Source organism: Centruroides vittatus, unplaced genomic scaffold (assembly GCF_030686945.1).
Source record: "Centruroides vittatus isolate TY-2023 unplaced genomic scaffold, ASM3068694v2 contig_1450, whole genome shotgun sequence".
Lineage (NCBI taxonomy): Eukaryota > Metazoa > Arthropoda > Arachnida > Scorpiones > Buthidae > Centruroides > Centruroides vittatus.
The window spans coordinates 80,442-97,458 of NW_027120902.1; the positions used below are offsets into that span (position 1 = coordinate 80,442).

General features: G+C 29.6%; 1 protein-coding gene and 1 non-coding gene across 3 annotated transcripts in view; both read left to right on the top strand.

Annotated features, from left to right (window-relative positions):
- LOC136968340 (ATP-binding cassette sub-family C member 4-like) overlaps positions 1-17,017 on the top strand; it is a 60,784-nt gene that overhangs the window by 42,750 nt on the left and 1,017 nt on the right. The window contains exons 18-25 of one of the 2 annotated variants that reach the window (XM_067262342.1): positions 2,901-2,980; positions 8,172-8,322; positions 8,430-8,660; positions 10,817-10,917; positions 10,996-11,193; positions 11,268-11,423; positions 12,678-12,767; positions 13,403-13,575. In XM_067262342.1, coding sequence (XP_067118443.1) covers positions 2,901-2,980; positions 8,172-8,322; positions 8,430-8,660; positions 10,817-10,917; positions 10,996-11,193; positions 11,268-11,423; positions 12,678-12,767; positions 13,403-13,575 — 1,180 coding nt within the window. Of the gene's footprint in view, positions 1-2,900; positions 2,981-4,491; positions 4,572-8,171; positions 8,323-8,429; positions 8,661-10,816; positions 10,918-10,995; positions 11,194-11,267; positions 11,424-12,677; positions 12,768-13,402; positions 13,576-17,017 lie in introns of both variants that reach the window. The other variant, XM_067262341.1, reaches the window with a different exon arrangement.
- TRNAA-UGC (transfer RNA alanine (anticodon UGC)) lies at positions 5,211-5,283 on the top strand. The gene has a single exon. It is a non-coding gene; the product is annotated as a tRNA-Ala (tRNA).

Consider the following 17,017-nt stretch of genomic DNA (forward strand, 5'->3'; position numbering starts at 1 on the left):
TCCAGACATGCTCGCAAAAGTTTGGGATGAATTTCACTACCGTTTGGACATCCAAAAAGGGGTATATTAAGCATCTATGATTTAGTATGTAAAAAACCTTGAAGATTAGCGTTGTATAGTCTTAAGTGTGTATCTTCATTATTTTTCATAATATAATCATTTTAAATCGGATGACTTTTTTGAAACACCCTGTATATTGTCAGAAAGGATTAAACAAAAACTTGTTTCTAAAAATTAATTCATTTTTTTATTATAAGATTCTTAAAATGTTTTGTAACATATTCTTTTATATAAATTCTAAAATACAAAAATTTTCATAAATTTTACCGTGTTTCTTTAAAAGTACATATTTTAAAATAGTTCCAAACTCATTGAAATATTAGTTTCATTATACAGTCTCCAAAATCACCTCTGTATACAGGGTCGAATTTAACAATCGTGGACACAAATACGGTGGGGAGAGTAGAGGCTTTTTTAGAGTAGGCAAATTTGATGATTTCGAAAATTTACTCAAAATATTGTACTTTCAACTAGATATCAACTAGGAAGTTGTAAATTTCGTTTAAAAATAAGGTTATTGTAAACATACATATATTTTATTGTGTAAAACTAATTATTTTAATTTAATTGAAAAATACCTATGTAAAATTTTTTCCCCGAAATTTTCCGATGTTTCATAGGTTTTTTCCGGGTTTGGTTTTCTCTGCCTATGGCCCTCATGATTAGGCCACACTAGGCTGTCTCAATAATAGAAAAGAAAATTATGTTTAAACATAGTTTTGTGGGGCCCCTATTTTGTGGGAACCCTGGGCACTGGCCCCAAATGCCTTTATGTAAATCCGGCCTGTCTGTATACATGAGAACATGATGATGATGACATGTATTAGAGTAAATGAATTATTGTTTATGAATATAATGTTTAAAATAGAACAGTTTCAGTTTTAGTAGCAACAAACTATAAAAAACTGAAAAAATGTGTATTTATATATACAGTGGAACCTCGCTTAACGAGCATAATTCGTTCCAGAGTCTTACTCGTAATAAGAAACACTCGTTAAGCAAACAATATTTCCCATAGAAATTAATGTAAAATACGATAATGCGCGTTCCACGCCGAAAAAATGCTCAAATGTTTTATGTATAACGTTTATTCAAAAAAAAAGAAAAAAATTGTACAATATACACTGTTAAGGAGCGTGAATCATGATCATCTTTTCTTCTAGCGCAGAATGAACCATCCTGGAATGAGAATTCGATTTGCAGAAACAAAAAAAATCACAGCTAATATGTTTGATAAACACTCCAAATGATATGCCAAATTCTTGAGTTATGTAAATGCTATAATTAAATATTAGAAATTAATTAATTTGACTAGAGGTAGGCTTTTTAATTAATAGCTTTTAATAGCTAATTAATTTAGCTAATTAATTTAGTTTGCCAGAGATAAGGAGAAGTTGATTTTTTATTATAATTAATTAGCTTTTGATGTAGAAATGAGATATTATTGTCACTTTTAAATTTTAAACGATAGTAAAATTTGATAATACGTTTTAAGAAGAAAGGATAGGAACATATGCGACTAGTTTCGTTTCGAATAGCATATCCTGGGACGGATCTTTCCAGATGAAGAAGGTGCCGGAAAAAGTATATATGATAACTTTCTAATTTATATAGATAATCGAGACCCCAGATAATTCGTTTCGATAATTTGATACTTAATTCGTTTACTAATGCTTATCTAGATAAATTGTCGATTCCTTTTTAGAAATATTACTATTATTACGAAAGATGATAACTTCGGTTTTAAGATTATTAATTGTTAAGTAGAGCGATTTAAGATATGAATTTACAAGATTAACTTTCCTTTGCAAGGAGACTTTGGTCGGAGCAAATATTACTAAATCATCAGCAAATAATACGTAAAGTCTTGTCGTCAATTTCTATACCATCTGAGTTGTTTTGAAAAATTTGGTCTATCTCGTGTAAATAGAAATTGAATAAATATGGAGAGGGTTGCCTTGGAGAATACCACGTGTTAATATTATTGATGGGCAGATAGATTGGCCTTGTCTAATTTTTACATTATAGGTTGTAAATAATTTAGATATTGCTGTTGTGAATTGATTACTTGCTCCTTTCTTTGTTAGATTATGCACTAGTAGTGGAACATAAACAGAGTCGAAAGCTTTTTGGAGGTTGCATATATTATTAAAAATATTTGGATACTTTCTTATTTGAAATCTATCTGTTGAATTTAAGATATTAATAGAGTGGACATACTTTTTGTTGCTATCACAGACTTTTTATTAGATATTAGTAGGTTTTAGCTGGAATTTTTTCTATTTCTCTAAGAGAGCATCAGTGAAGTCAGCTCAAAATTTGATAAATTGGTCTTTCAGTTGACATTCCAATTCATTCCAATGTTTAATGAAATTCTGATTAGGACTCTGTGAAGGCCACTTAAATTCGCCTATATTCATCCCATTCATTCTTTTGCAGACCTTATTTATTCATTGTCATGCTAACAGAAAAGTGTCTTCTTCAAATTGTTGCCACAAATGCACAGAATTATCCAGAATGTTACTATAAACTATAGCATTGAGATTCTACGTTATTGAAAAAATTGGATCTAAGCTAAATCATGAAAAACAGGACCACACTTAATAATAAGATGAAGTGTCCCAATACTTTTGATGATATAGTGTATTTCTTTATTGTAAATGCAATTAGTAATAAATATTATAATTTTTTAAATTATTAGAGTTTGGTTTATTTATAGTTTATAAAATATTAAAAATTTAATGATTAAATATTTAATAATATGATACTTATCATCAGAAATTTATGATGATGAATATCATAAATTTTTGAAGTAAATGCTAAATTATTATTTAAACCAGGAGAAATATTGAATCGTCATAGTAGAGATATGGGTTTTATTGATGATGTACTCAGTATTACAGCTGATGATATGATAAGTGTAAGTACTAAAAATATTTTCATGCTATGAAATCTCTGCCATTAACATAGTCAATTATACAATTTGATTTATAATATTAATTTTTGAATTTTAAACTGTTTTAATATTTTTAAAAAATGCTTTTTTAAAGCAATTCAATTTTCAATTAATCATACAACTACTGTATTATTATTTCTTAATTATTACTTAGGTTCATAAAAATGGTATTTAAATTTAAGTTGATTGGTTCTTAATAGTGTCAGCTTTTTAGTTTTTGGTTAATACAGTATATGAAAATTCAAATGACTAAATTATACTTTCAGTACGTCATAGAATATATTACTGATTTAATATACAGTATTGCATACCCTAACAACATCACAATATAAATGTGGTGACTGTTGAATGGGATAACTGTTCTTGTTGAAAACAATGATTTGGTATGTTTTAACTTTATAATATTTGTTATAATTTGGAAAGTATAAAAGCTATTAACATATTAAATGAGTTTAAAGTTTCAGCTTTGAATAGAAACTGTAAAATGAAATCTGAAAAAATTCTGTATAATAAATCTGTATTATTACAAGTAATAAAATTTGGAAATATTTTTTATAAATACAATTATACAAAATTATAGCAGAAAGAATTCAATCCTACTTAATATGTTTAAAAAACATTTCAATGTTTATGATTTATGTCTAACGAAAATAAAAGCAACACTAAACTAATATGATATCTTACTGATACTAATTAACAAAAACAGAACAACATAACAACAATGCATATAATCAAAACTTATATTTAATAAAAAATGTATTTAATGTTTGTTTTTATTTCCTAATAAAAATAATTAAAACATGCAAAATATATTTCAAGCTATGAAATAATTGTATGATTATGTTTAATTTTGTATTTTAATTACAAATTATACATTTATACATATTAAAGATTTTTATTTTTCATAAAAGCAATTCAAAGCAATCATATAAACACCTTGAATCAATCAATCACTTTATCTGCACCATTTATATAATTATACATTAGTTTATTTTTGGACAGCTAGATGGCTAATAAAACCCCACAGCTAATAAAACAGGAATGTTGGGACTACTGAAGCCATGTTGTCTTAGAATATTTCTTTTAATTTTTTAACTTTATTTTATTCTTTTACTTGCACTGGCACATTTGAATTTAACTTTCATTTTTTAATAATTTTCATTAATGTTGAATATTGTGGTTGTAAATGAATAGAGCTTTACGCTGTTTTGCTTTTATATTTTTTAATAGCTGTGTTAAGGCAGAGTTTATGCATGATGCATGAAGTGCATACTAAAACTAATAACAAAATTAATTTTTACTTTATAATTTTTATTAGCTATTAATTAATATTTAAATGTTAAATTTGAATACTAATAAAATAATCAATTAACATTTTTGGACAATAACAAAAATTCAATAATAATATCTGCTTTTTATTAATATTTCTTAAAATAACTCAAAGGTCTACTAACAAGAACTATTAATTCTGACAGGGGCAATACTTAACCGCTGTTCTCGGGATTTGGGTATGATTGATGATTTACTTCCTCCATGTGCTTCTGATTGTATAGAGGTATGTCAAAAGATAAATTGAGAAATATTTAAATTGAGAAATCTTTATAATTTAATTTTCAAATTAGTCATTTTCATAACTTCTAAAGTTTAATTTCAGATAAATTTTTTAATTAGTTTTATCTATATATAAATACACATATATTATCATCCCCTATAAGTATAAATGTTTAGTTTAAGAATTTATTAAATTTTAAAATTTCAATAAATAGTAAATTTTAAAAAAACTCACTTAATATAATACATACGTATGTGTATATAAAAATTTATTTAAATATGAATATTTAAATTAAATTTTAATATTTCTGACGTTAATATTTAAATTAACGTCAGTGCGCGTCTTTTTATTTATTTAAATGGAGCTGCAATTTGAAAAAATTGTAGACGTACAAATTTCCACCGTAGTCCGTCCTCCCTAAATCTCGATCACGGAGTTCGATGCATAATATTCAAAAACAAATATAGAAAGCGCAGGGGCACAATTCGAAAATTCCCAAGTTTCACACCAAGACCGATGCGGTCTTGGTGTGAAACATCGCTCAGCCGAAAACACGAAGATAATCGATTGCAACTGTGGATACGTTACTTGGCAGTAGATAATGAAAGAATGCAAACGAGCCGTAAAGACGTTTTGAACGTCGGGGGCGTAGCTCAGATGGTAGAGCGCTCGCTTTGCATGCGAGAGGTACCGAGATCGATACTTGGCGTCTCCATTTGATGGAATATTTTTTTCTTTCGCTTCGTCACACCTGGAGACATGGTACTCAAGTGCATCTCTGCTACCGATTTTATAGTGACGGTGTACTTGCAGCCTGCTTCCGAAACGATAAGAATTTTGGCCAACCGAAAAGTTTTAAAGTTTCAAAACGGAAATTTTTCCAGCCAGATGTATGACAGAGTGAATTCTCGTTTTAAATTTCAGACAGAAATATTTGCTAACTTTAGCAAAAATCTGAAAAGTATTTTGAGAATTCGATCATTTATACAATCGATATGATGGAATTCTAAACGGATGAATTGAAACGGATTTTAAATACTTAAAAAAACGAGTCTGGAGACGCCGAGTATCGATCTCGGTACCGCTCACCTACCGCTACCTACCGGTACCGCTACCATCTGAACTACGTTTCCGACGTCTACCTGGCTGAAATACCATCTGTAAATTGTTCACTCGATTAGCGTTTGTTAGGCAGTTGCGAACGAAGAACGTCACTGGTACTAAAAGTAGGCTACGCGCTATGTGCCATCGGCTACAAGCGTCAATGAGAAACGTTTCGCCAACCGCGAAGTTTTTGAAGCGAACCATTTTTTTTCCTGAACACTTTCACTACAGCTTACATAGACAAACCGGATGTTTATAAAATTGGTAGGAGTCAATTTGCAAATAATAAGTAAAGTGACTACTTATTTGATATAATAGTTTTTTAAAAAATAGTCATAGCTTTTACGGTTTCGATTAAGCTTATCGGCGGATCTGTGGAGATGTTCGTTCACTCGATATTCCTTCCATGCACGGAACTGGCTAGTCTCGTCTAAAAAAAGAACGCGTCGGCGCGCGGCATTTGTAAACAGTAAGTGAGGCGAAAACTTGCGAGTCCGATGCTTAGCCACTGCTCTTGAAAGCAGACATCAGGAAACAGTAGACGTTCACTTTTCGAACAAGTCCTCATCAGTACGTTGTCGACAATATTCTCGTTCCAAACAGGGCTGGCTTTGGACCGTTAGCCGCCGGCGTGCCAGAGATATTTGGCCGTCCCAATCAAAGCTGATCGCGAGTAAATTCAAAATCTAAGCCAACTCATGAGACCCTACTAGTATGTTGAGAGGGGTAAAGAAATTTATTAAAATATTTGATATATATTTATCTTAATTTTATTCACATCAAGCCTCCCCGTAGATAATACGAGCCTTTGTTCAAAATTATATTTATGCGCCATCATAAAATGGAAGTTGCAAATTAAAATGAAATTAATTTAATGAAATTTTTATTTAATACTAGTAGCCCCCTAGTGAGCGTTCTAGCGGCAGCGGTGTCATTAGAGCTTTGTTACACGGTCGATTATCTTACGTAAGGGATAATCGACCGTTCCCAAACACATGTATTAGTAAATCCAAGTTGAAAAAGTAAAGCTCAGCAAAAATATTCAAGTAAAGGAATCTATTGAAAGTTGTGGCATAAGAATAGTTAATGCTGATTTGACAGTAAGACTCAACATGAGAATAAAGTGCACATTACACAAAACTACAACTACAGGAAATTTTGAATGAAACAAAATCGCCATGATAATAAATAAGAAAAATAATAAAGATAATTAATTCAAAGCAAAATAAATTTCCATATTTTAAACTGATTTGGAATCGAACACTATATTCAACTGATTTGGACTATTTTAAATAAGATTAAAATATTCAAATTTATCTTAAAATGAATTTTTTATTCTAGTTAATTAAGTTGAAGAACTTTATGATTACCCAGTGAGAAATTTCTATATCAGTAATTCTACTTTTATCAAAATTTCTGTACAGTATATTGTGTAGTCTGTCAAAATATTACTCACATTTATACCCGAAGCAATTATTCTCAAGAAATGAAATCGCAAAAGTTCTCGTTCGAAAATCGCCCACTTACAACAAAGAAAGTAAAACAATGGAAAAATGTATTGTTGCCGATATTGTTGCGTTTCCGCGTGACGATAGTAAAAATACCTGATGTTTTTTTCTTTTAATTCGATGCATATTTATTGATTTATTTCTGTTTTAATGATCCTTATTTTTTAAAAATCTCTTTCTACCGTGGGGAAAAGGGGGCCGTTAGTGGGGGCTTCTTTAGGCCATCGAAAAGGGGCTTTTTTAGGAAGTCCATTATGGATTCAGTTAGACTCAGAATGGGGCGCCGTTAGTGGGCGTTCTGGGAATTCCGTTACAGATTTAAGATTATATACAAACAGTGAGATCAATGGTTTATATATATAGATATTAATCATTTATTTTTGAATATATTATGAATAAACTTATTTAAAGTACGAAAAATTGAGTTTTCTTTAAGTGATTAAATATTTACATTTTTCTGATTATTCAAATTGTGAACTACTTCATCTGTTGTTAATTAATAGTTAAAGTTATAGTTAATAATACCAATTTAATAATTATGCATAATTAAAAATTCTAACTAATTAATAAAATTTTGTTAAATTATATTAATATAAATTTATTATGGTATATTATTACATTTAGTTATATTAAATTTTTATTATAAAATTTAATTTTAAATATTCATTTTTAATTCAAAGAAAATTCCTTATCAATACAAAATAATTAAACAAAAATTTTCCAATGATATTTCCAAGAGTTTTTAAAATTATTTTTGTTTCTAAAGAAAGAAATTCTATAGATTCTTATAAGAGATATTTTGCATATAAATTAGAGGAGATTCATTTCTTAAACTAAATAAATTTAAATTTTATATACTGTATATGTTTAAAGATTTAAATCTTAATTATGTGCAAAATTATTTTAATTGAATTTTTAAATATTATCCATTCATCAGGAAATTTATTTAAATTTTTCTATATTTTTATAATATTTTCTTTATAATTTTTAGATATTCTGCAATATGCTTGGTATTCTTGTATTAGTAGCAATTATAAATTATTATCTCATTGCACCTACAATAGTTTTAGCAATTATGTTCATATTTATTCGACGTTTTTTTATTGCCACCGCAAGAGATATTAAACGTTTAGAAGGAATCAGTAAGCAATATATTTTTATTATATATATATATATCAGAATTTATTATTATATGTATATATCAAAATTAATAATCAGAATTTATTTATTTATTTTTTTTCATATGTAGCTCGAAGCCCAGTTTTTTCTCATCTTACCACTTCACTCTACGGATTAGCAACAATAAGAGCATTTCGATGTCAAAGAACATTTGAAATTGCATTTGATAAATATCAAGATAGACATACTTCAGCCTGGTTTTTGTTTTTGGCTATAACTCGTTGGTTTGGAATACATCTTGATTGGCTTTGTGTTTTGTACATTGTCACAGTTACAGTTGGTCTTATTCTAGCTCCAGGTTGTAAGTGAATAAATAACTGTTAAATTTTTTATTATGCTACTACTACTATTATTATTATTATTACAATAAAAGCGTTATTACGGACGGCTGATGTCGGTCCGGCCAAAATTATAGGAAAATTATAAGAAAACTCATTCACTATAACTGACAACTTTATAACAGATTTCCGTTACTTTGGACTATTTTTCAGGTCCTGTAGACCATTGTCCTTCCGTCATTATGCACTTTTCAATCACCGTTTTATTTCGTCTAATGTCAGTCATCGTTTTATTTACTTTATTGGCAAAAAATAAATAAAAAAATAATACGAGCAATTATTTATTGTGACATCGTCACAATGCTGGGGCTGCAATTTTTAATTTATTTCATTTAAAATACTGTATATGCTCTCCACCTCAAATTAGTGCATTAGTGTCTTGCCCCTGTACATCATACTTTTTCTTTAACAATATTGTGCTTGTCATCTATTAACTGCTTTCAGGGCAAACGTTTTGAATTGAAATAACGTGACTTTCGGTTTGCATCGAAAGTTCATATATAGTTAATCGGGTCTCATATCCCTAAGGTTTTCATATCTGGTGTCGTATTTCATCTATATAATTTCGTTCTCGAGATTAAGGAAGGACGGATGGACGACAGTGGGAATTTATAGGTCTACATTTTTTTTTTTTTTTTTTTTTTTCAAATTGCAGCCTAATGAAACTCATTTTAAAATATTTTTGATGTATATTTTTGCATTACATCTAGCGTTTGGTTTCGTTTTCTGATCGACTAGTTTTGTTCAGCTTTGATTTCATTTTCTCTATAAGCAATGAGTCTTGGATTTTTTTGTGTAAAGCAAAGCCATGGATCATAAAAGAAAATGAAAGCTTTACATTTATATTTTAGATTTACCGATAGGTAGATATTATTTTTACAAGTTTAATAAAAATCTGGTTTATATACGAGGGTAATCCCAAAAGTAAGGTATCCTATTTTTTCAAAAATACAACGAAACGTTTATTTTCAATAACGTTCATATCATTTTAAAGCTTGAACATTTATCTATTTTTCTACATAATCGCCATTTCGGTCGTTGCATTTTTGTAGGCGCTGTGGCAATTTTTGTATGCCCATGTTACACCAGCTCGCCGCCATGTCGCGGGACCCATCTTGCGCACACATTTCGATAGTGCAATTTTTCCGTTCAAATCCTATGATTGGTGCATCAGGAAACCCCAAAAACCAAAATCAGACATCATCCAGAGTTATTCGCCGATCTTCACGCATGGTTTGCTCAACCTTTGCGATTGTCTCGTCGAAAACTGACGGTCTCCCGCTTCTTTCTTTGTCGTGAATTTCAGTACGATCAGCTGCAAACTCTCTATACCACTTGAGGACGTTTTTGACATCTATGCACGACTCGTCATACATTTCTGTCAATTGCCGATAAATTTCAATCGGTTTAATACGACATGGCGGCCAGCCGGTATGACATAGGCATACAAAAATTGCCACAGCGCATAGAAAAATGCATCGACCGAAATGACGATTATGTAGAAAAATAGATGAATGTTCAAGCTTTAAAACAATATGAACAGTATTGAAAATAAACGTTTCTTTGTATTTAAAAAAAATAGCAGACCTTACTTTTTGGATTACCCTCGTATATCACGAGTGAAATTTTGTCTATTACGTAGGGTAATTGATTTTTGTCCTTCAAACGAACATCATGATTTTTGTCCGCAATATCGATATACAGAAATGATAAAGACAATATTAATATAAACAGTACAATCCTCTTATATTAGCGGTAACAGATCCACTGAAACGAGGTAAAAATACATTGATTTTGCATCTGGACCTGAAAAAAAACATCTGCAAACTGCAGATATTTTCTCCGGACCCGTTATCGAGATCTATTCTAACGTGAACGATATATAGTAATGAATTTTCATTATAACGGACCAATTTCTTCAGTCTCATAGTGATCCGTTATATCAAGCATTTATTGAATTATTATTGATCTATGAAATCTAATATGTCAATTGCTGTTACAAAAACATCATTGCTAATTTTACAGTTAATATTATTTTTTTTTTTTTATTATTGTTGCAGCTTCATTCACACAACATGATATTTCTTTGAATGCTAATTTAAACTTTCTTAAAAATCAGTGTCTTTAGGAGGTGAAATTGGACTTGCAATATCATCTGCTTTAGCTTTAAGTGGATCTTTTCAATGGGGTGTAAGACAATCTGCTGAAGTAGAAAGTCAGGTAATTTCTAAAAAACTTACTAATAATTTAATAGTAACTTATTCTTATTAATTATTAAATTTACTTTATATTTTACAGATGACATCTGTAGAACGTGTACTTGAATATAGCAGGTTACCATCAGAGGCTGCTTTGAGATCATCTCCAGATAAACGTCCTCCACCAGATTGGCCAAATAAAGGAATGATTACATTCGATGATGTATCTTTACAATATTCAGAAAATGATCCACCAGTTTTAAAAAATCTAAACTGGCATGTGAAACCTCAAGAAAAAGTATGACAAAGCATTTCTCCAATTCTATATTTTTTATCTGTAGAATAACAACAATTATTAACTTGAATTTTCAGGTAGGCATTGTAGGAAGAACAGGAGCAGGAAAAAGTTCAATGATTGCGACTTTATTTCGAATGACTGAACCTACAGGAACTGTTTATATTGATAACATAGCTACTAGTGAAATAGGTTTACATGAATTGCGAAATAAAATTTCTATCATTCCTCAAGTATGTATTATTTTATAAAAGTTATTTATTTATTATTAAAAAATTTTATCGTATAAATATTTATTTGTATTTGTTAATACTAATACATTGCTGAATTTTTAAAATTTTACCTGTTGTAATAATAAACTTCAGTAATAATTTGATACTGTAGTCTTAAAAGCAAACTAATAACTAAATATATTGCAGCTACTGAGATTAAAGTTTTAATAGCTGCATTTAATCTACTTGAATTTATCTTTAGAAAACATTTTTTGAAGTTTTTTTTATGTAAAAAGGATCAAGATCAGTCAACTTTCACAAATTGACTATTCTCATAATGTTTCTTGTTGATAATTTAGATGTATTGAATCACAGTTTTATCTAAAAGAGAGTTTGAAAGTACAAAAACTTGCTTTGATTGTTTTTGGGTCTGTATAAATTTTTTAACTTCACCCAGTAGGCACTAAGAGGGCCTCTTATAGCAAGCCCATTGTGGATTTGGCCCATGGATAGTGAAGGATGGGGCCCAACATATCTGGATGGACCAACTGTCGAAAAATTCCTAAGGATTTTTCAACCCATCTGGATTTGATCCCGGGTTCCCCAGAGCAGTAGGCTGCCACCTTGACTGCTCGGCCATCCAGCCATCGATCTGTACAAATTAGAGGGCATTGCATTGTACAAAACTCATATACCCAAGATTTAATCAAACTTTATTTGGTTAAATATTCAAAACATTCAAGATTTATTTGATTTATTTCAAATTAATTTAACAATTTAAAATCATTAGTAATTTTATTTTTGTAAAGGATTTCACCTTTACGAAAATAAAATTATACTTTTTGCAAATTTTTTAAAAATTAATTCATAAAAACTTTGAATTCCTCAGCACTATATCTTGCATCTTGTTTACCTAACTTATGTTAATAATTTTAAGAAGCTTTAGTTTAACATTAAATTGTTTTAATTTTAAAATCTGTTATATCAAATATCAAATATATCTTTAATTGTTAAGTTTTGTATATTTATTAAACTTTTATTCATATTTTATTATTTAATAAAAATTCTCAAGTAAAATTGTTTAAAATATACTTAATTTAAAAAATAAAAGCCAGTTAATTTATTAAAATTATGCTAATAATAAATCAATAAGGTTTTATTTTATTTTTAATTAAAAAATTTCTTTTGGATATCTTCTGCAATACCCTAAACTCATTCTCAAAAATGCTAACTGTGTAAGCAATAATAAAATAATTTTCAATCCTGCTGTTTTAGGATCCTGTGTTATTTACTGGACCTGTTCGAAGAAATATAGATCCTTTTAGTGAACATATTGATGAAACTTTGTGGAAAGTTTTGGAAGATGTAAGTTACTGTTACAAATAATAAATTACATAAATAATATTTTATTACAGTAATTTAAACTAATATTAAGTAAGGCTTATTTTATTTATTTAACCATTAATAAATTATCTCTTTTTTAATAACAGTTATCTCAAAAATTTCTTATATACAGGTGGTCCATTTATAAATATTTCAGGAGATATTTGCAGTTGACATTATAAATAGATCGTTTTGTATAAATTAATTAATAAAAATGGTTAATGTTACCTTAGGTAGCCAAGATGGCGGCTCGTCTCTAATTCCAGCAAGGAAACAGTGGGACGCACGTTCTAACCTATTCTAATAATTTGGTTGCTAATAATTATGATAATTTATTAGAATAGGTTAGGTTAGGTTAGAACCTGCGTCCCACTGTTTCCTTGCTGGAATTAGAGACGAGCCGCCATCTTGGCTACCTAAGGTAACATTAACCATAAAAATTATTACTTAGCTATATTGTTATTAAGAAGTTTGTAGTAAGACCATAAGACCAGTATCTTTCAAAACTTGGACACTAACAAGAACTTATTTTTAATCATTGATTGGATAATGAAATATTGAAGTGTAACACTTTATTTGGACTACCTTTATATATTCCTATTTTATTGTATTTTAAGGTTCATTTGAAAGATGCTGTTCAAGAACTTCAAGGTGGGTTGGATGCAGAATTATCAGAAGGTGGTAGCAATTTCAGTGTAGGACAAAGACAACTGATTTGCCTTGCAAGAGCAATCCTTCGTCAAAATAAAATTCTCGTACTGGATGAAGCAACAGCTAATGTGGATCCAAAGTAAATCATATAAATTTATTTTATAAATAATATATTTTATACTTATGAAATTCCCTTATACAGTAGGCTCTCAACTTAACAGACTAATTGTGGGAAGAGGTGTTTGCTATTGCCAAAAATCCATTAAATTGAATATATTTTTAAAACATATATTAATAACAAACAGTATATTAAACACTCAGGATTTAATCTTGGAATTGGGAAAAGATTTTTGGAAAATTTCTAATTTTTTCCTCTTTTTTGTTGGAGGGTGCTAGGGCCCCCTTGGTTTCCATCTGGATGTGCCACTGATAACAAACTTGCAATGTATAAGATGTGTTAAAATGTTATAATGTATACATTGGCATGACTGCCAAAAATTTTTGGTGGGTTCTTCAGATTTTTAAAAGTCCAGTGTGGGGTAAATGAACATCCCCACTTTACATTTATTTATTGATAAATTTATCACAAGTTTAAAATGTGTATATTTATTTTAAATTTAGTGAAAAAAATTAACTAAAATGAAGTCTCACAAATCATAGCTTTTCATATTTCTCTCTGCTATCCTTTGCATCAATACAGCATATGCATCGATTGATGAATAATTTAAATATCCTTGGTTAACATTCTAACTTTCCACTAGTGGTACTAAGTTTAAAATAAGATCACAGTGTAAGATTTATTTTTTTCAACAGAAAATTGAGTTAACATCTGGCTTGAACAGGACTGCAATAAAATCTCGGTTTTCGCGACAAATTACTTTCTCCCGACACGCGTATGTTTACACAAAAACTATCATAAAAATACCGTTATACAATTTTATATATGGACGAGACCGTCGAGATGCTATCTTCACACTCCTTATTCCTCTTCCTCTTCAATCGTCGATCCGCTTCACTCGACGTTCCTCATTGTTCCTGCTCGCTTCTCAGATGTTCCGAAAAGGATCCCGTTCCGTCGGCCTTACCGCTATTTATACCGTCCTGCCTCCCCCTGCTGAGTTAATCGTCCCTTCCGGGTCTAACGGACGATGGAACGTCCGTTAGTCCGTTAGCAACAAACAAAGGGCATTGATTGATAAGGGACCAACATGGCGAACAATCGCCACAACAGAATGTAATTTAAAATTAGATATGTCCAACAGCTTCACGCTAAAGTTTGGGGATCATAACCCATTCAATCCTCCACCAGGCATGTCCATAAATGGATAAATATGGATAAAACATTATTGTGATATACATTGAGTAATTTTTGAACACATCAAAAACTACTCTGTCTCTAACAGAGTGTTTCTATCATTAAGAGAGCCTCTTTGACCCATGCTTTTAGCATACTTTATTTGTAAATAAAACTGATTCTACATATTTCCTTTAGGAGAATTATTTTTTAGTTAAATCTGAAGTCTATTAAATCAAGGGCCTACTGCATTAAAATAGAATAATAATAATTATCTTTTTTACAGCTTTTACTTAGTTTTCTTAATTTATTTTATTTAAATATAAAGTAAATTTTATAAAATGTAAATTTAATGCTATACATTAATTCTTTTTACCTCTATGTCTTTACTGTTTTACATTTCTGTGTATGTACTATGGTCTACTTGGAACTTGTTTATTGGTGTAATAAAGTCAAAACAAAATATCTTTATTTTCATCTGTGAAAATAAAGATATTTTGTTTTGACTTTTGACTAAGATCATCTCTTTATGCTAATCAAAAACTACACCAGTATAATAAGTCCTATTAATAAACAAGGTCCAACTAGACAGTATATACACATTAATGCTATAAATATTTATTAGTTTCTTTTTATATACCTGATATGAAGATTATTGGCTTAAATAGAAAATAGTTTTTTAAATATTTTAAAATGCTATTGACAATATGTAATATTTAGCTATTCTCATTAATCTGATATTAAATCCTATGTCCTGTCAATTCAATATTATGAAAATTATATATACAGTATATATAAAGTTTTAAGAACCATTGACACTGGTAATTATAATTACACTCAAACTTGTTTTTGTGCGGTCTTTTTTTGTGCGATTTGTTTTGTGTGATTTTTTGTGTGCGGTATATGAATTTCAATCAAATTGATATACTGCACAAAAATAATTGCACAAAACACATTGCACGTATAAAAAATCGCACAAAAAAGACCGCACAAAAACAGGTTTGAGTGTGTAATATTATTTTTGAACAATAATTAAAAATGAATATACAGTAGATTCCACTTAATTGTGCCACATTGGAAAATAGATCATTTGGTTCAAATATGCAAATGTTATCTTGATAAAATAGTACTCTTATAAACAGGTACAGTACAATAATGTATAAAATAACGAGCAGTTATTTACTGTGACGTCGTCACAATGCCAAGCTGCAATTTTTAATCCAATTTTTCATTTATTTAATTTAAAATATATGCTCCCCACCTCAAATCAGTAGTAGTTTGCCCCTGTACACCATACTTCTTCTTTAAGAATAGAGTCGTGACAGTCATCCGTCTAAAACTTTTCAGGGGAAAATTTTTGAATTGAAATAACATGACTTTCGGTTTGCATCGGAAGTTCATTTATAGTTAATTGGGGCCGCCTGCCCCTAAGGTATTCATATCTGGTCTCGTCATTCAACTGTCTAACTCCGTTCTCGAGATTAAGGAAGGAGAGAATGACAAACGGACGATAGTAGGGAATTTATAGGTCTACAATTTCTTCAAATTGCAGCCCAAAAAGAGATATTTGTAAAATAAAATTAATTATTTAAATACAATGTTTATTTTTATTACAATATTAGAAAAATATTTTATTTCGGTTACATTCGAAACAAGAGCTTCAACGTCAGAAATTTTTTAGTGGATGGTTTCTCAGTTTCGATTTTAGGATCCTTACAAAATAATATTTGGACGGTAAAATAACAATAAATATTTACTATATCGAGTTATAAATTTTGTTAATAATTCATAACTTACTGGTTCTTAAATGGTACACAGCTTTCAGTGAGATGGAGGACTTTCATGATTGTCGATCCCTGTGCCCTCTTCGGAGACGTATACTCGTGAAAGGTTACGTTTTCGAATTATGGTTATTTGGCTTTTTTGGTCTACAAGGATTGACAATGCTGGGATCCTCTCATCTCTGAGTTACTTTAGAATTTTATCATTCAAATTGCAATGCACGTATTACGTGTTCTTACCTCTTTGGAATCACGATGAAGTTCGATGGCAATTTCTGATTTATCTTCCTTCAGCTGAAATTTAAATATATGTGTTTAAACGTAACAAATTTTTTCGTACCATTGGTTTGCTTATTTAGCTGCTTGCCACAGTTTCTTCCAGGAACTTCCTGTAGAATCGAAACGGTAAACGGACCAAATCAAGCAGACAGTGAAATTACTTTATTTCAGTTCCAATCTAACTTCTTTTAGGCCTAGGAGATTCGAGAAGAATATCAGTAGAATAA